The 18,785-nt window shown below is 50.7% G+C and overlaps 1 protein-coding gene across 1 annotated transcript in view; it reads left to right on the top strand.

Annotated features, from left to right (window-relative positions):
- Positions 1-18,785, top strand: part of Adam12 (ADAM metallopeptidase domain 12) — a 275,101-nt gene that overhangs the window by 244,814 nt on the left and 11,502 nt on the right. The window contains exons 17-21 of the mRNA XM_070011400.1: positions 1,814-1,891; positions 4,060-4,168; positions 6,734-6,869; positions 7,446-7,554; positions 8,853-9,032. Of these exons, the coding sequence (XP_069867501.1) occupies positions 1,814-1,891; positions 4,060-4,168; positions 6,734-6,869; positions 7,446-7,554; positions 8,853-9,032 (612 nt within the window). The remainder of the gene's footprint in view (positions 1-1,813; positions 1,892-4,059; positions 4,169-6,733; positions 6,870-7,445; positions 7,555-8,852; positions 9,033-18,785) is intronic.

Genomic DNA, 18,785 nt, shown 5'->3' with positions numbered 1-18,785 from the left:
ATAAATTGAGATGTTCATGTTCTGCTACACTGATAGTATTTTTTTTTACTAGACTTTCTCATCTGACTAAATGATAGCAAATTCATAAAACATTTTAGGGGGAAAAAAACACACATAAATCATCTCCCAGTGCTTTTTTGGATGATCATGAACCCCTCACAAAAGAGGAAGGACAGATATCTCTTCTGTCCCCTTACAGAATCCCACAGTCAGGAATGCCAGCCGTTCCTGCCCCGGCCCCTCCTGTCCCCAGCACTGGATGCTGTTTTCGGTGGAAAGGTGACAGCACAGTATGTCCCATGTTCTGTGGGACCCCTCACCAGCCTTTGCTTCTGTTCAGGCCTTTGCATTAAACAGTGCTGTCTGTAAGCCAGGGTACAGGTTATCAGCACCAAACAGTGGGGTTCCAAGGGCACCATTACTTTTGAAGATGGTCTTTAGCCTCTCCGGTGGGCTCCAAGCCAAGCGGCACCCACGCCCTGTGGTCCTAACAGGATCTCTTATTAGCTGGAATAGGACAGTCTCCTTGGTCAGGATCCTATCGCCCCTCAGAGCCGCTCACGTCCGGGCATTCACCTTGAGCTCATGACATCCGATGGTGACCTTCCATGGCAAAGCTTGCCTTGGTTACTAGGCTGCTTCTATATTCTAAGCATTTCTGGGTTCTACACATTAGACTCTTCTTCCTAACTTGTAACTTTTTTGTTTTTCTTTTTTCTTTGGCAGTTTTAGGGCTTGAACTCAGGGCCTGGGGGCTGTCCCTGAGCTCTGTTTGCTTAAGGCTAGTGCTCTACCACTTTGAACCACTTTCTGGTTTTTGAGTAGTTAATTGGAGATACGAGTCTCACAGGAACTTTTTCTGCCCAGGCTAGCTTCCAACCGTGATCCTGAGATCTCAGCCTCCTGAGCAGCTAGGCTTACAGGCGTGAGCAACCAGAGCCTGGCTCCTAACTCTAGAGAGGATCTGGTGTCTGTCACATACCTTTGAAATGAGGTAGACTCTTCCAACCAGCCCAGGGTCATTTCACAAAGCTCAGGTCATTTCCCCTACTTCGGCAGTGTCTGGGTAAGCACAAGGGGCCTGTTTTCCTCTGCTGAGCATTTCTGTTGATGGTTTATGTCACTGATGATCCTACTTGTCAGTCAGTATTTTGAAAAAGTTCTCATGGTTCACTATGCCCCTCAAAGATCTTTAGCTGTGGATTCTTGGAGTCTGTGAATTTGTCCAGGCTCCTCAGGTAAGGGACTAACCCATCTTGCCTTCCTTCTGTCTTTTAATGGAGATAAAATGCTGCACTAGGGCTGGGAATGTGGCTTAGTGGTAGAGGACTTGCCTAACATGCATGAAGCCCTGGGTATGATTCCTCAGTACCACATACACAGAAAACGCCGGAAGGGGTACTCGCCTTGAGCACAGAGAGGCTCAGGGTCAGTGTGCAAGCCATGAGCTTAAGCCCCAGGACCAGCAACATACATACATACATACATTACATACATACAGCAAGCTGCATTATATAGGATTCACAGCAAGCCCCCCTCCCACCTTGTGAGAACACCCATTACAGTTTCAGGATTGGCTACGACTATGAAGTGTAAGAATTCAATAGTGTTCACATGGGCCTGAGTCTTGGAAAAGGGCCACGTTGGGATTCAGACAGTAGAGACCCACAACTGAGCCAAACAGAACACTGTTAGAGTACATTGCCCTGGCAGAAGGAAGCGCTGTCTTGAAACTTTGTTCTGGGTTTTTGAGCTCACGTGTGGGAGGAGAGGGGAGACATCAGAGACGTTTGCTCTGTTCTTCCTTCCTCAGATCTGCCTCAACCGGCGATGCCAGAACGTCAGCGTCTTCGGCGTTCACGAGTGCGCCATGCAGTGCCACGGCCGGGGAGTAAGTCGCGCCGCTGCCTTGTCCTGCCTAGTGTCCCCGAGCACAGCATTCCGTGTAGAAAGACGTTCGCAATCCATGGCACTCTTTAAAGTCTGTTAGCTACGGTGGTGTCCTCTCGATATTTCTTCTGAGGACACTCATTGCTTCCGACCTTTACATGGCAGGAGAAATGTCATTTCCATCTTAACAAGGCAAATCAGATCGAGTCGTAATTATCTCTTAAATTAACATCCTGTGATTTCAAGAAAGCGTTCTGCCATCTTCAAAGTCGTTTCGAGGGTAACCCTGCTTCGTGGAGTGCTTCACGTTGTCACATCTCTACCACTTAAAATGACATCTTTTTTTTTTTTTTTTTGGTCGGTGGTGGGGCTTGAACTCTGGGCCTGGGCGCTGTCCCTCAGCTCTTCAGCTCAAGGCCAGCGTTCTACCACCTGAGCCACAGCACCAATTCCACTTTTTTTTGCTTATGTGGTTCTGAGGAATCAAACCCAGGGCCTCATGCATACGAGGCAGGCGCTGTACCACTGAGCCACCTTCCCAGCCCAACGTTGTCACGTTTCACGGGGCTGTCCTTCTCTCTCCCAATGCTCCAAATGTGTCATTGAACCAAAATTCTTCCGAAAGGGACTGCAGCAAGGACAGCCATTGCACTGACAGTATGTTTTGAACACACCACGCAGTGGGTTTACACGCCCACAGGCTGTTACTTGGTTCAAAAGGTCTGTAGGAAAGAAGAGGACTCCATTTTAAATATAATGTCTTTGTCCCCATGGTTTCCAATGGAACCATGTTCATCTTGATTAGCCAGGCCAGTGGTTCAGTTTTGTTTTTCTGAATTTTTTTTCTACAGAAATCATGTTCCAAGTGCTTTCCCACAATTCATGCATGGGAGGGGGTAGGGTGGGGAGGGTGGGGCAGTTTCTCTGCCACACGGGGGTGGGGGGTAGGAGGGGGGAGGGGGGTGCGAGGGGTTGTGGCTGAATGTTGAGTGGGAGGCCATTCAGGGCTTTGTGCAAAGTCCATTGGGCAGATTGTCAGCAGTACCTTCCAGGAATCAGCCAAGAGGCTCAGACTTCCGCAGACCTTACCGCAGGTGAGGGAGCCCTGCCTGGCCACGGCGCCACAGGAAGACACCGCCCACTTCACAGCTCTTCTCCACAGTCGGCCTTCATCTTAGGAGCAATTGGGCAGATGGTTGGATCGATCAAAAAGCAGGGAGCCGTCCCTGTAAACAGGAAGTGATCACTAGTGGCGCACGCCTGCTCTGAGCATTTTATTTGGCCTTTAAATATTGAAGTGTACCCACCCGACTTCTGTATATAAACTGCTCAGAAGCTCATCCCTCTGACCCATAGTTTGTTTCCTGCGGTGAAGAACAACTTAGACGTGCTCCCTAGAAGCCACGCGCTCTGGGCTTCGTGCTGGGACTCCACTGGCGTGTGGAGTCGTTGCCTGCTTTACACACCTATCATTAGTGAGTCCGTAGGTTCAGGGACTTCTGCCATCGCCGTCCCTCGGCACCTTGGGTCCCTCCATGAAGGGTGCTCATCTTCCATCCGGTGCTGGTGCTGGGCTCAGCGAGGGCAGAGCCATCCGCTTCTTGTCTGCAGCCTTTCCTGCCACGGCCCTGGCATCCTCTGTCTTCACAAGGGAGAGCTGGGGAAAGGCCCCAGGCCCCAGGCTGCAAGGCGGAGGTGGGCATTCCGGAGCAGGTGTCAGGCGGGCTGGGAGGAAGCGCAGCAGCTGCCCTGTGCCCTCCCTCAGGTAGCAGGGACGGTGGGTGAGCCTTGCTCCTGCTGCTGGTGGGGAGACCGAGAGCCGCACGGCCTCCGTCCACCTCCTGTCCGCCGAAGCACAGCCTCCGATGTCCCAGGTCCCTGATGCAGGTCCCTGTCCACTGCCCATCACAGTGGGAGAGTCACCGTCAAGAAGGAGGCCGGAGCCGGGGAGGCTTTGGTGTCTTGAGAGCGTTTGCTCCCCGGCCCAGGCGTTGACGCGGCTGCGTGCTGCCAGTGAGGTTCGCTGAGTGTGGGGGTGCTGGTGACCCCAGTGATCTTGTATCTGCTGCGACGCTCAAGTTGGACGCGAGGACTTACCATGCTTCAGGAGGACGTGCCCCTCACGGCTGCCCCCCTCCCCCCTCCCCCCTCCCCCCCGCTGTCTTAAAGGTGTGCAACAACAGGAAGAGCTGCCACTGCGAGGCGCGCTGGGCGCCTCCCTTCTGTGACAAGTTTGGCTTTGGCGGAAGCACAGACAGCGGCCCCACCCGGCAAGCAGGTGAGTGGCGCCCCCCCCCCCCCCCCCCCCGCGAGGTGCTGAGCGGCCGGGAAGCCGTGAGCCCGAGCCCGCACTCAATGCGCGCACGTGGCCCAGCCCAACTCGCTGCCCTGTCACCGATCTTTCCAGAAGCCCCCGGACTCTGCCGTGGCTGCAGTGTGTGTCACACGTCAGCCTGTGACGCAGTGTCTGTAGCAGACTTCCAGAGGACTGTGAACATCCTGGTCATTTCCGAGGACTTGATAACAGCCAGCCCCTCCAGGCCACCTCCGCGGGCCGCGAGGCTCCGTGCCTTCCAAAACTCTGACCGGGGTTTTAATAAAGCTGCCTGTCCCCAGAGCCCCGCGTCGTGGAGCCTGTGCGCAAGCTTCTCCACCGCAGCCGCGCTGGGACCCTCTGGTCACTTCTCCTCGGGTCACGGTGCAGGACGGCCTTCTCTGAGTTCACATCTCATGACCAAAGGCCCCTCCGAAGCCATTCTCTCCTTTATAGTAGAAGCCAGGCAAAAGGTGGCAGGCCGCCAGCAGGGGGCGCCGCTGCCCTGGCTCCCTTGGTGCTCAGTGGGCCCCTGGTGACAAGGAAACCATGACCAATGCTGCCTCAGAGGGGACCTCGCGTCCCCAAGGCCTGCTGTGACCAGCAGTGTGGAATCCGTGGCTTTGCCATCGTTTCCATGACAACAGACACAACAGTGCGTGCGTGTGGGGCCAGGGAACCCTCGCAGGGCTCAGGGCGGGGACAGCAGGCACATGTGCGGCCGCCTCCCCTCCGAAGGAGGACAGCAGCTCCTGCGCTGTCCCTCCCTCAGGTGCAGCAAGCGGGAAAGGCCAGAATGCCTTCCCTTGTGTCCAGCATCCGCTGAAGTGGGTGGAGCCAGGGACCGCTCTGCCCTTCAGGGCAGCTCAGCCTTGACAGCCAGGCTCCTGCTGCCACGTGATATTCCAGTAGGACTTTCAAGGGTTTATTGTACAAAAAGTAAAGATTACTTTGTTGCTTTGGTTTGATTTTTCTGCCAATCCTGGGGCTTGGACTGGGGGCCTGGGCGCTGTCCCTGAGCTTTTGGGTTCAAGGCTAATGTTCTACCCCTTGAGCCACAGCTCCATTTCTGGCTTTCTGTAGTTTGTTAAACTGAAGAGTCTCACAGACTTTGCTGCCCAGGTTTGGCTTCAAACCGCAGTCCTCAGGATTCCATGTGTGAGCCACCAGCACCTGGTGTAACGTTTGTGTTTTATCAAGGGCCCTGCCACCCAGCCTGTCTCTGTTCAAGTCGACCCAATTATCACCCAAGGAGGCTGGAGGAGAACGCACAAACTGCGTATCACTCCAGTACAGACTCGCGCTACAGTGTGCATCGCATGTAGTGTTCCCAGGGAGGCCTCAGATTTGAAAGTTTCCAAACACAAGATACAAAGGGGCTCTTCCCAGAGCAGGGGCTGCCGCCTCTCTCTGCCCCTCTGCAGAGGGTGAGCGAAAACTGGGGTAACGGAGGCCCCCTGCACGCTGTCCCCGGCAGCTGAAGGGTTGTGTGCACACCCTCTGTGTGGAGCATACCTGAACACTGCTGGTGGGCAAACGGGATTGAGATCCCCCAGTTTGAATGAAGGCCCAAGTACCCAAGTAACCCTCCTGTACTTCCTAGCACTTCCGGTCTCCTCACTCAGCCTCCAACCATAGTCCAGTCAGAAAGCGACTCAGGGCTAACTGCACTCCTTCCCACATGCCCGACAAGTAAACAGAAGGCATCGAGTCACAGACAAAGGTGATGAAAACACAGAAAACAAACAGCCCCTCACACAGCAAAACGAGGCCCAGGGGCTTTTGATTCAAGATACGATTTTTCTTCTTTTTCACTGTCTAGTATTACATGTCCAGAAATAGGGTCTCATTTGATGAAAAGAAGAAGGAAGAGGAGGAGGAGAAGGAGGAGGAGGAGGAGGAGGAGGAGGGGCAGTTCACGCCTGTAATCCTAGCTGTTCAGGAGGCTGAGATCTGAGGATCATGGTTCAAAGCCAGCCCAGGCAGAAGAATCTGTACAATTCTAATCTTCAGCTAGCCAAAAGTGGAGCTGGGGCTCAAGTGCTAGAGCACTAACCTTGAACAAAACAAGCCCTAGAACCGACCAACTCCAAACAAAGAAAGAAAGGGGGAAAAAATGAAGCACAATCTAGCACCAAAGAGTGAGAGGAGCTGGAAGTGTGAAGGTGTGTGCAGAGGCTGGAAGGCTGTGGTCTGAGGAGACGGACATGAGTGAAGCTCCAAGGTCCCTCCGTGGCTCCGGCTGGGCCTGGTGCCCTGCCCGGGGCGCTGTGCGATCCCACCAGCACCCCACCTGCCAGATGACGCAGCCAACTCCCAAGCTGCCAGCCATGAATGATGGCCGCATCCAGCGAACCTCAAACACGACCTCTGAAGGAAGACTCATTTATTAGTCCATCCCTGGGGGCTTTACTCAGTCCGTTGCTGTTTATTCCTTCTAAGTTTGCTCCACCATAAATGTCATGGCTCGATGTCTGTCGTGTTTATGACGAGGGCCTCCTTCTGTGAGCCAAACATGGTTTGTTTCAGATCACCAAGGCCTGGCCCTGGGAGTCCTGCTGAGTGTCCTGTGTCTCCTCGCTGCTGGCTTTGTGGTTTATCTCAAGAGGAAGGCCCTGATCCGAGTGCTGTTCACACATAAGAAAACCGCCATGGAGAAGCTGAGGTACCTGTGTGGGGCTGGCTGTCTTTTTGAGAAAGGATGGTTGAAAGAACAGTCAGCGAACCACTTCTCACCTCATTGTCCTTCGCAGAAAGAGGGGCAGATGCCTCTGGGGTGTCAGGTGGCCTCTTTCCAGAATATTCTGGTTTGGGGTTTTGTCCATTTCTGCCAGACCAGCTACCTGCTCTTCACTTTCCCTTCAAACAAACCCTGCACTGTTTCCTGCATAAATAACGTTGTCAGGGGTGAGTCCTGCGGGGAGTTTCCCCCGCCCTTCCGAGGGGAGCGCGGCCGGCGGTCCAAATGCACCCAGACATCAGCACTGAAAGGCAAGCTTCAGACAAACTACCTCGCAGCTGCCTCCAAGCTGCGTGTCCGTAGATTCCCAGAGCTCCTGTGACACAGGGGCGGCTTGGAGAACACACAGCAATGGTTGATCATCCCCTCAGAGTGGGAGATAATTTGACCTTTGCATATGAATCACCTGTAGGCAAAAACAGATGGAAAGGAAATAGGAAAAGTGAAGCCAAGGAGAAGGGGAGGCGCCCTTGGTTAGCGTGTACGGGTTTTACCTTGCAGGGGTGTGCGCCCCTCCCGGCCGGCCAGCGGCTCCCATCCTGGACAGGCTCACCCCGCCCACCTCGGGAAAGGCCCGGTCAGCAGGCCAACCTGCTCCAGAACTTCCAAGGTAAGCTGAACCGGCCTGACGCTCAGTGTTCCACAAACACTGAGCTGTGCCACACGTAGGAACCGGATCCTGCTGGGTCAGTAACTCCAAACAGCACTTACTGAGCCAGTCTCTGGAATGGTCCGGAACTACAGGAGTCTCTGTAGTGACCCCCTTCTAGATCTTCCAAGGCGCAAGATGAGCTGCCTTCGTGGGGGTTCTGCTAGGAAAGCGTTCCGAGCGGGCTCCTCAGCCCAGGGCCCCTTGTTGATTTCCAAAGGCGACCGCTAGGCGTGAGGAGGGCCGTTGGTAGACAATATTCTCATATTTGATTTTACCAAGTTGTTTTGGGTTTTTTTTTTTTTAGTGTATCCACAAGAATTTTTTTTCTGGTGGTAGTGGGATTTGAACCCAGGGCTTTGCTCTTGGTAGGCATCTATGTCTCCAGTGCTCTTTTCAGCTGATTATTTTTTAGGATAGGATCTCATTCCTGCCCAGGCATCTACCTACTTTAGTCTTCCAGAAGTTGCTGCCACCACAGACACGTACCGCGTGCCCAGCTTGTAATGGTTAGGTAGTTACACAAAGGGCTGTCAACTCCGCACATCAGTCTATGGGTACCGTGCTCTTGATGAGTGTCAGCCTTCCATTCCAGCCTCCCTCGATGAGGCCAAGTCTTCAAGGACTCTTCTGCTAGGGCTGGCCTAGAATCACAGTCCTCCTGATCTTAACCTCCCAGGTAGCTTTCACTGATGAGCACAGGCCACTGTGGTCAGAGACATAGTCTCTAGAACTGTTCTGCCAGGGTTAGCCTCAACTGTCGATCCTCTGTTCTCAGCCTCTTACGGAGCTAGTATTACAGGAATGATTCCCTGGCATCTGGCTCAAGAATTTTTGAGCCTTGAACTCTGCCGTGATTTGGATATAAAATATCCTCCACAGTTTGGACTGCTTGGTCTGCGTCTTCATTCTTGGTACTTCTTCAAGACCTGCACCTGTTTGTTAATTGAACAAGTTTAGTTGTTAGTTTACTGAGTCTGGGAACCTGCAGTCCGCCAGCCTCTGCTCCTGAGTGGTGGGATTATAATGGTGCACCACATCCCTAACTCAACCGTTTGTAGAGATACAAATCAACCCCTCTCTCTAGTCCAGATTTGGGGAGCAGGTATATTTCAGTTGGAATCTTTGGATTTAAAAGAAAAGAGTCCCCCTCTAGGCACCCCAGACTTCTTTCCTCTTCCCCGCCCTCCTCTACCTTTAGTGATCGCAGACACTTTTTGTGACCCCTAATGGGCTGACTCTCCGCTTTCACCCTGCAGGACAAGAGATGGCCACCGTGTCCGGGTGCTGACGTCAGCAGAGCCCCCCACACCCGAGCCGCGCCTCGGCCACCATCTCCTCAGCGAGTGCTCCTGCCCCTGCCCCTGCGCCAGGCCCCACGCGTGCCCAGCGGCCCCGCCAGACCCCTGCCTGCACACCCGGGACTCAAGCACACCCAGGTATGCACGAGGTCACTCACAACCAGACCCAGCTTTTGCTAATGTGGACTTGCAATGTCTCTATGAAATGAAGATGATTTGGCTATTTAGATGGTTAAACAAGACACTCAGAACACAGCATTAGAACACGGCCTAGACTACGGCAAGAAAGCTATCAGGTTTAATTTACTGGTAGTAACTCTGTGTGTGTGTATGTGTGCGTGCCTCTCCTCCTAGAGCCTTGTACTCAGGGCCTGGGCCCTGTCCTTGAGCTCTTGTGTTCAAGGCTAGTACTCTATACTTGAGCCACAGCTCTGCTTCTGGCTTCTTGGTCTTTAATTGGAGATAAGAGTCTCACGAATTTTCCTTCCTGGGCTGGCTTTGAGCCACAGTCCCCAGATACCAACCTCCTGAGCGGCCAGGATTACAGGTGTGAACTACCGAGGCCTGGTTAGTATGTTTTGTTTTGTTTTGTTTTATATTCAGCGTACTTAGCGTGCCCATGCAATCAGGAGTGGGGAAGCTTTTCTCTACCAGGAGCTAGCTGGCTATCTATATCATCATCCTTGGGCCTAGAATTGGAATTTCAATTTGACAAAAGCTGTTAGATTTATTGAATTCCAGGCCTCACCAGTGGTTGCCTATGCACAGTGAGACCAGATGGTTTGATGGGGCCTACACAGACATACAGGGGCCAGGTAATGCCCTCAGGCTGGACGTCGGCATCCTGGAAGCACAAGGCGATGGGGAACGGTCGGGCACCAGTAACAATGCACCCAGCAGTGACACAGAGACAAGCAGTCCAAGCCGATGACCACTCAAGGATAATAATGGCTACCCTTCCTTACCGCTTTCACCTTCAACGTCAATTATAAGAACTTTGCCCCCTGTTGAATTTCTCTGGTCTAGCTTTCACACTGTAGTGTAGACTCTTCAAATATCTCATTTTTAATGCTGTGGATTTTTTTTGGGGAGGGGGGGGTGCAGGTCACTGTTGGTTTGGACCATGCCTCTGACCTTTCACCACAGAAAATGAAGGGGGGAAGAAGCAAATGAGAAATACAAAATAAGTTTTGCCTTAAAGTTCTTCTTATAATTTCTATACACTTGTATGTTTTAACCTAACTTATTCTTTATGTACACAACTGTATACATGCTATTTGTGTTTTTCTTTTTTACTTTGAAGCCATCCCACATCTCATGGTATGGTAGATCCTCAGCATTCTGTCAGCAATGGCACTTTGCTTGAATAGAGAATAATTCAAGTTCTTGCCAATGAGTGGGCATGTTTAGATGTCTCTGACCTTCGTTATCTCTCAAGCTCTGTTCAGAAGATCTAAAGAAATCCATTTTGTACCTTTTCATTCCCTTAAGGAAGATTCCTAAAAATATCATCTGAACATGCAAAGACTCATAATGTGTTAAGTATTTATCTAGGGCATTTATGTTCCATATCATCATCAGCTTATCCATCTTTGCTGGTACCAAATATGAACATTTCAACTCTTGGCCAATTTGTACATAAAGCATAATCCTTCCAAATTTTTTTTGCCAGTCCTGGGACTTGAACTCAGGGCCTGGGTACTGTCCCTGAGCTTCTTTTGTTCAAGGCTAGCACTCTACCACTTGAGCCACAGGGCCACTTCCAGCTTTTTCTGTTTATGTGGTTTTGAGAAATCGAACCCAGGGTTTTATGCATGCTAAGCAAGCACTCTACCACAAAGCTACAATCTCAGCCCCCCTCCAATTTTTTTTATAGCTAAGAGCTTGATCCATTACTGAGATAGGGTATGGAAATGTCCAGCTATAATTGTGTGTCAGCGCATCAGATTTTGCTTCCAGTATGCTGAATCTCTTGCTGTTTGTAATACACATAATTGAGTTTATTATGTTTTCTTGATGAACTGTAAGATGCTTCTGTCAAGCTTTGGTCATCTTTGTTTTAAAGTCTACATTTTCTGATATTAATATATCTAACTAGTTTTCTTTTATTATCATTAGAAAAGTATGTCTTCTTTCCACTTTTTCAACATTAGCTTACATACGGCATTATAGTTAAAAAGGTTTATTTCAGGCATTTCATTCATTCTGCCACTCAATATCTTTTAAGAGCTGTCTTTAGATCATTTACATTTAATGCAATTATATTAGGATTAAGTCTGTTATGTTTGATTTCTTTCCTCTGAGTTTTATTTCTCTGTGCTCCTATTGCTCTTCAGCATTAGTCACTGAGACATCCACAGTTCTCACTCCTACTCCTGGCTGTTGTCTGGCTGGAATCCTTCTGTGACATGTGATACAGATTAAGTACATGGTTTCTCTCCCGCCACATAGAGGGAACTGCAGTTAATTCCAGGCAGGTGTGGGGAATGTTTGGAGGTGGCTCTTGTTAGGAGCACAGATGGAGCACACTGACCTTCAGTCCTTCACAGAACCCCCATTCCCTGCCCTGCCCGCCACGACGTGCCAGACAGGAAACACGGCCACAAGCATTGAACTGGCCAACCTCACGCTGAAAGGACAACCAAGCTCTGCACAGGAGACACTCAGCCTGCACACGCTGTTCTGGTTAATGTGCAAAATCAAGGGCAGGTGAATCCGCTCATTCTTGTGTCAGCTATTGTGACACAGTAAAGTGAGCCCTGGAATTTAAGCTTCTCATCCTAACTGCTCTGTCTGGATAAAGGGAGAAAAAAACTTTAATTTCCTTCTCATGCCTCCAGCTAGCTCAAAGGAAATGACTCAGTGGATTATTCATCTGGTTGTTAGCACCCTGTGCCAAGCTTCCCTGGGCCCCAGCCTGAACAGGTGCGCAAAGTGTGCCTGGAGAGAAACAAAGGCAGGCAGGCAGGAAGACAGAGAGGAAGGAAGACAGAAAGAAAAGGCAGGCAGGCAGGAAGGCAGGCAGGCAGGCAGGCAGGAAGGCAGGCAGGCAGGCAGGAAGGAAGGAAGGAAGGAAGGCAGGAAGGAAGAAAGGAAGGCAGAAAGGCAAGCAGGCAGGCAGGAAGGAAGGGAGGGAGGGAGGAAGGGAGGGAGGGAGGGAGGAAGAGAGGAAGGGAGGGAAGGAAGGAAGGAAGGAAGGAAGGAAGGAAGGAAGGAAGGAAGGAAGGAAGGAAGACAGGGAGGAAATAAGACAGGAAGAAAAGGCAGGCAGGAAGGGAAGGAAGGAAGGAAGGCAGGCAGGCAGAAAGGCAGGCAGGAAGGGAGGGAGGGAGGGAAGGAAGGAAGGAAGGAAGACAGGAAGAAAAGGCAGGAAGGAAGGAAGAGAGGGAGGGAGGGAGGCAGGAAGGGAGGAAGAGAGGCAGGCAGGGAGGAAGGAAGGAAGAAGGCAGGAAGGAAAGGAGGGAGGAAGGAAGGAAGGAAGAGAGGAAGGAAGGAAGGGATGGAGGGAGAGAGGGAGGGAGGGAAGGAGGGAGGGAGGGTAAAGGAGGAAAACAAGGAATTAAAAGAAATCATTTGCCAAGGCAGGGCCTTGTATAGAAGAGCTCTGTGCTTGGCATCAGTCTGCTACCTTGCCTACTTGTCAGATCTGTGAACCACCAGAAAGACATCCCCAGAGCAGGGAGATGAGGTGTAAGCCCATGAACTATGTCTTACAAGGAGGAGGCAGGCGACAGGGTCCGCAGGACCAAGGCGTCCTCAGAACACCTCAAGCACACAGAGTGAGCATCCACCGTCCTGCAAGAGGGGCTGGAGCTGCTAAACTTAATTTAAAAATAAGGATAGCAGGCATGGCTCAATGGTAAAGCACTGGCCTAGCAAGCCTGAGTCCCTGAGTTCAAATTCCAGTACCCCCCAAAATTTAAAGACTAGAAGAGCCAGGCAGGGGTGGCTCACACCTGTAATCCTAACTACTTAGGAGGCTGAGTTCTGAGGATTTGGGTTCAAAGCTCAAAGTGGTAGAATGCTAGCCTTGAGGGGAGAAGCTCAGGGCAGCATCCAGGCCCTGAGTTCAAGCCTCATGACCCACAAAAAAGACTAGAAGATATGGGTCACGTGGTAGACACCCCTCACTCCTCAGCACCCAGCTGTGGGGGGCAGGACGCCTCCAGAGGAGGCCTGCCAGACTCCTGCACATGCCCCGCTGCAGTCCTTCCTGCCATCTCTTCTGATCCATCAGATTCATGGATCCATTTACAGTTTAAACAAAAGCATGCTTAGTATCACATCAAAGAAATAAATTTCTCAGCTCACAGAGCATTCTGTCTGTAGGAGAACAGGCTGCAAATTCTGCAGATCGAAAGGCAATTTTCTGCTGTCAGATTCCAGCATGCCCCTGGTCTAAAGGGGCATCTGCCATGCCTGGACAGGGCATTCTTCCTGCAGGCCACTGGCTCAGCGCTTACCTCTCCCCCTTTCTCAACGTTTTCCCTGGAGCAGCTTCTGAATGCGAGTGAACACGGGAGCCTCTCGCCTTTGCCTAGTTTTATGTTTTAAGCATCCAACTTCCTGGGAAATGATGCAAAGTGATTCTCCTCATGGATTTCTATGAACTGCAGGACTGCGCTCGGTGGCTAAGTTGGCTTCTCTAGTAAGATTAGCTCCTTCAACAGACTAGCAGGAAATAAAGAAAGACAGGTGAGTCCCTCTGTCACAAAGACAGACTTCTGTGGAATCAGAGTCTTTCCCTGAGAAGGGTGACAGGCTCATGAGAATACTCAGCAGCTCTTCTTCTGCGCTGCAATTCCATGCTGCAGACGTACAGCGGAACAGTGGCGGGATTTATTTCTTCTTATCCCATTTATATGTGTGTTTTATGTATTTGCAGGGCACAGGGAGCAGTCCTGGTACTGAGGTTTGGTCTCCCACTTGCTGGCAGATGCTCAAACACTGAGCCACACTTCCACTGCTGGGGTGTTTGCTGCTGTTGTTTTCTGAGATAGGATCTTACTTCGTGCCCAATGTACGCCTGGACTGTGGTCCACCTATTCAGACTTCTCATTGTTGAGAGGATGACAGGCACATCCCAGCTTCCTTGCATCTCCTGAGGAGATGACATCTCATGAACTCTTCTGCCTAGCCTGGGCTAGAACCACAGCCCTCCGACATAGTTTTGGAAGACAGGAAAGAAACACCCAGACTAGCTATATAGGTAGAGAGGGGGATCTCACGAAGTTTTCCTCCTAGCATCCAACTGTCACCCCCCAGGTTTCCACTTTTGTGTGGCTAGGATTCCAGGCATAGCCACTGGCGCCTGGCTTCTACTTGTATTCTTATGTCCAAATGTCTTATGTACGTGTGGATGTATGAATGGTCTGTACGTGGTGTTTGGGTATACACGGAGTTCCAGCTGTGTTTGAATTAGATAGCCAATGCTTCTTGAGCCCAAACTACATGGCTGAACCCTTCACAGACATTTCTACCCTCTCTGTGCTGAAGCGGAGATGCGAGCATTCACCCCAGTTTACACAGGGGGAGATGGCACAAGGAGCTACATGTGTACTGGAGACGCGGTGCAGCACCAACCTAGGAAGCATGAGGCCCTGAGTTCAAACCCCAGGACCATCAGAACAAGAAAAGTAAAGGCTACCGACCCCATCAGGAAGACATCCAGAGGTGGGAGAGCCACATGTGGGGGTGGGGGAAGTACAAAGGGAACAGCCCGAGTTCACATAACCTAAGCCCTAGCCACTGCCCAGTGGTCACAGTTACTGCCTTACCGGGCGCCCCCCCCCCCCAGCCATCTTTCATGCATCCCTTTCCAGTTTTCCCACAGAGGGGCAGGTGATGGGTCCGGCCGCCTGGCATGGTGCAGAGCCACTGTTCTGCATGGAAGAGGCTGTAGCTCTTTCCTTTTCCTTGGGACACGATCAGGCCACAGTCCCTCCTGTCTTTACTGTCTACCTGCCCTGCGGTGGATGCCTGCAGAGCTGCTGGGGAGGGAGGTGCCGGGCTCAGTGCTTTCACAGATCCTGCTTCTAGTCAACCGCCCTGCGTCTCTACTGCACATCACTGACACGCCTCATGCAAGGCTGCACCCGAGGCAGTGTCTTCCAGAAAAATCAAGCCTTGCTCTCATAGCCACAGGAGGGGCAGTAGTATTATGGGGGACCTGAATCCCACTCAGAGGGGGGGCTGATAAGCAAGAGCTCCTCAGCACAAACACTTTGCCAGATAGAAATGGGACAAGTCACATTAATGTAAACCATAACTTCATGCAAATCAAGCCATGGCCAGCAGTGAGCCTCCATCTCTCATCTGTTCAACACGTGCATGCGGCTTGGGAGGAATGGGGCATGCGCCCTTCTCACTATGTGGCTGGCTGAGGTCTGTCCAGTCTGGAAGTCTGATGCGAGTGCCTGCTCATGAGACATGCCAATATGGAATAAAGAAGAGGAAAACTGTTCAGCAGGGTGTGCCCAGTAGGATGTGAAAGGAGAGAACTGTGTTCCATCCCAGCCCGCATTCCCTCAGCAGAGCCACAGCAGGGACAGCAGCCTTCTCTGCCTTCTTTCCAGACCGCGGGTCTTCCTGGGGCTTGTCCGTAGCCTTCCCTTGAGGCCCCTTGCCCACCTGCTGCCTATATTCCTGTCCTGTCCCATCCCGCAGTTCACTGGGCTGTTGGCCTCAGCAACCCTGAAGCAGCCCTGTGCACACGGTAACATGTAGCAAGGCCCTGGAGTGGATTTCAGACGGGGAACATGGTGTCCTGACACAAATCAGTTATGCTCAAGGGACCGTCACACTCTGGGAGTCCCGGATGGATGAAAATTTGAGGCTATTCGTCCTATACAGCTAAAATTAGCTACCGAGGGCTCTGCCCCTTGCAATTCCCCCCTTGCTGAGGGCCTGGAATTTCAGAATCTCCAGGTGAACTGGACCTGGTGTCACATACAAGTTACTCACGTGACAAGTCACAGACCATGGCTAAAGTGTGAATGATGTGGTGGGGCATCTCTCTCCACTCTCCCTCCTTTTTCTCTTCTTTCTTTCCCTCTTCTCTGGTTTTCCTCTCTCAATTCTCCTTTCTTCCTTTCCCTTTTTTCTTTCTCCTCTTTATTTTCACTTTTCTCTTCCCTCTCCCTCTCCTTCTTCTTCTCTCTCTCTCCTCTTTTCTCTTTCCCTCTTTTCTCCCTCTTTCCTCTTCCTTCCTCCCCTCTCTTGTTCTTCTCTCTCACTACACATACACACATGTACACACACATACGCGCGCGCGCGCACACACACACACAGAAGTTTAGAGAGCATAGAATTACCAGGAAATCAGGCACATGATTGCAAGAGTCAAGGGCTTGTTTATTTCCTGCTCATTCCCATTCCTGTGAACTTGTTGTTGCCTTTGTACCCCAAGTGTCTCAGGCCTCATCCTGTGTTTGCAGTAGGTAATGTCCTGTAATTAGCTATCCCTATGACACAGCGGGTGATGCAGGAAGCCATGTCTCCCTCCCACCTGCCAGCAGGTCCATTCCCAGAAGGGTCCCTGTTAATGACAGTTAGAACACAGTCTTGGTTCTACCTCCCTCTCTCTGCAAAGGGGGATCACGGAGACTTTCAAACAAGCACTGCCCTGGGGGGAGAAGCTCAGTGTTCTCTGCAACGCCAGCAACCGTCCAGGCTCTCACTCTCATCTTCTGCGCTTGGTGTGAGTGTAAGTTTGCAGCCCATTGTCTTCTCTCCACTCGGATGGTTCTACGTCAGCTCTTTTGTCTTCTCTCCACTCGGATGGTTCTAGGTCAGCTCTTGCGTATCTGCCACAGCCTTCTCCTCCATGCATGGTATTTCATCATAGAGCCATGCCGCTGTCTGCTCTGTCCTGCCCCCTACCGATGACTGAGAGATTGTTTCGTCACTGGCTACATGCAGTAGGCGCATCCGTGTCCACGGTGATGAGGGTGAATTCCCACAGGCACTCCAGCTGGGCAAACACCAGGCACACTCACAAATTTGGCAGACATGGTGAAACTCACTGTAAATGGTGCCCTATTTCTGTACCCCAGCTCTGAACCAACAGTGTGTTCAGAGATGTTCCTATCTTGGCCCATCTGACTGGTTTTCTTTAGTTTTTTAGAAAAAAATGTTTGCCTCTTTAAAGTGAGGTGAACGTTTCTGCACAGAGTTGAGACAAGTCTGGTTTTATTTTCCATGAACTGCCTCCTCATCTTTCTCCTTTATCATGCTGGAAAAGGCCACACCAAAATTACGTCCTTCCATTTCGTATACTTCCATGGTCTTCTTTTATTTATGCTATATTAATAGAAGCGTTTAGGCTTATGAATTTCCCTCTCAACACTGCTTCACCTGTGTTCTAATTTGTAGTGAATTTTATACTTTTAAATAGTCTAATAACCAGCCAACTTAGTACATACCTGTAGTCTCAGCAACTGGAGACTGAGACTGAGGCCGGAGGATCACAAGTTCTAGAACAGCCTGAGAAATTCTGCCTCAAAATGAATTAGTCTACCTTTTTGTGTCCTTTGGTCCAAAGGTTGAACTTACTCTATTTTTTAAATATTTAAGATAAGCCAAGCACTGATGGCTCACGCCTGTCTTCCTAGCTACTCAGGAGGCTGAGATCTGAGGATCACAGTTCAAAGCCAGCCTGGGCAGGAATGTTCGTGAGACTCTTATCTCCAATAAACCACTAGAAAACCACAAGTGGCGCTGTGGCTCAAGCAGTAGAGTGCTCACTCACCTTGAGCTGAAGAGTGCAGGGACAGCGCCCAACCCCAGAGTTCAAGCCCCATGATCGATCAAATAAATAAATATTTAAGATATAGGAAAATAAAAATAAAAAATTCAGTGACACTTGTTACACAGACATAACTTGTCTAAATTTTATAGCTAGACCTATTTAAATCTGACATGTAATATATACATATAGCACCTTAAAAAAAAAAAAAAGAAGAAAAAGTACAATGAAGTCGCTAGGACTTATTAGGCCCCTCCAGGTTCAATCATTGTCACAAATTCGGTGAGTGCTTTTGTTTTAGTGGCTTTGGGGTTGAACTCTGGGCTTTGCCGTTGTTAAACAGGCACTCTACTACTTCAGCCGTGCCTCAGCCCTTGTGGCTTCAGTGTTGTTCTTGTTTGGGTTTGGATTTCGGTAGGGCCTCACATCTATGCCAGACAAACCTGGTCCTACCATCCCCTATTTGTGCCTCCCACAGAGCTGGGCGGGGGCGTTGTCCCTCCATGCCCAGTTTTTATTGTTGAGATGGAAATCTTGCTAAATTTTTGCCCAGGCCAGTCTTGAGCCACAATCCTTTTGACCTCTGGCTTCCTGAGTAGCTAGGATGACCGGCATGTACCACACTGCCTAATCGAGTGTCGGTTTTGTTGGAAAGCCTTTGAAACATTCTATGTAAACACACGTCCATGAACAACATGTAATATTTTAACTTGACATGAACAGTATCAAGATGTACTTTTCCATGCAATTCATGCTTACGCTGATTCGTGTACTTTGGGTCTTAGAAGTTCTCTTTGGCTCGGCATGAAATATTCTGTCTTGTCTTTTACTTAAGTACAGTTAGGAAAAGTGGCTCTAATAATGCCCAAAGCGGAGTAAAGTCTCCTCCTCCTCACTGCGGATCCCTGCGGGCTGTGTGCTGTGGTGTTTTCTGACAAGAGCTCAGTAGGAAATTCCCTGTGGGGTGGGTTTGTGTGCTCCCCAGGAAGGGTTTGTTCAGCCTCTGCTGGGTCCCCAGGTCAGGCCCCGTTAGGGGCTGTGCTACGTGGCTGGGGGCTGGTGAGCCCCACACCTGGTGTGCTCTCAACCTCCAGGCTCAAGCGTGACTGGGGCCTTGGGTTCTTCTGGCGTGGTCCACGATCACA

This window comes from Dipodomys merriami, unplaced genomic scaffold (assembly GCF_024711535.1).
Source record: "Dipodomys merriami isolate MVZ:Mamm:240054 unplaced genomic scaffold, mDipMer1.0.p SCAF_82, whole genome shotgun sequence".
Lineage (NCBI taxonomy): Eukaryota > Metazoa > Chordata > Mammalia > Rodentia > Heteromyidae > Dipodomys > Dipodomys merriami.
This window is presented reverse-complemented; position numbering and strand designations above follow the sequence as displayed.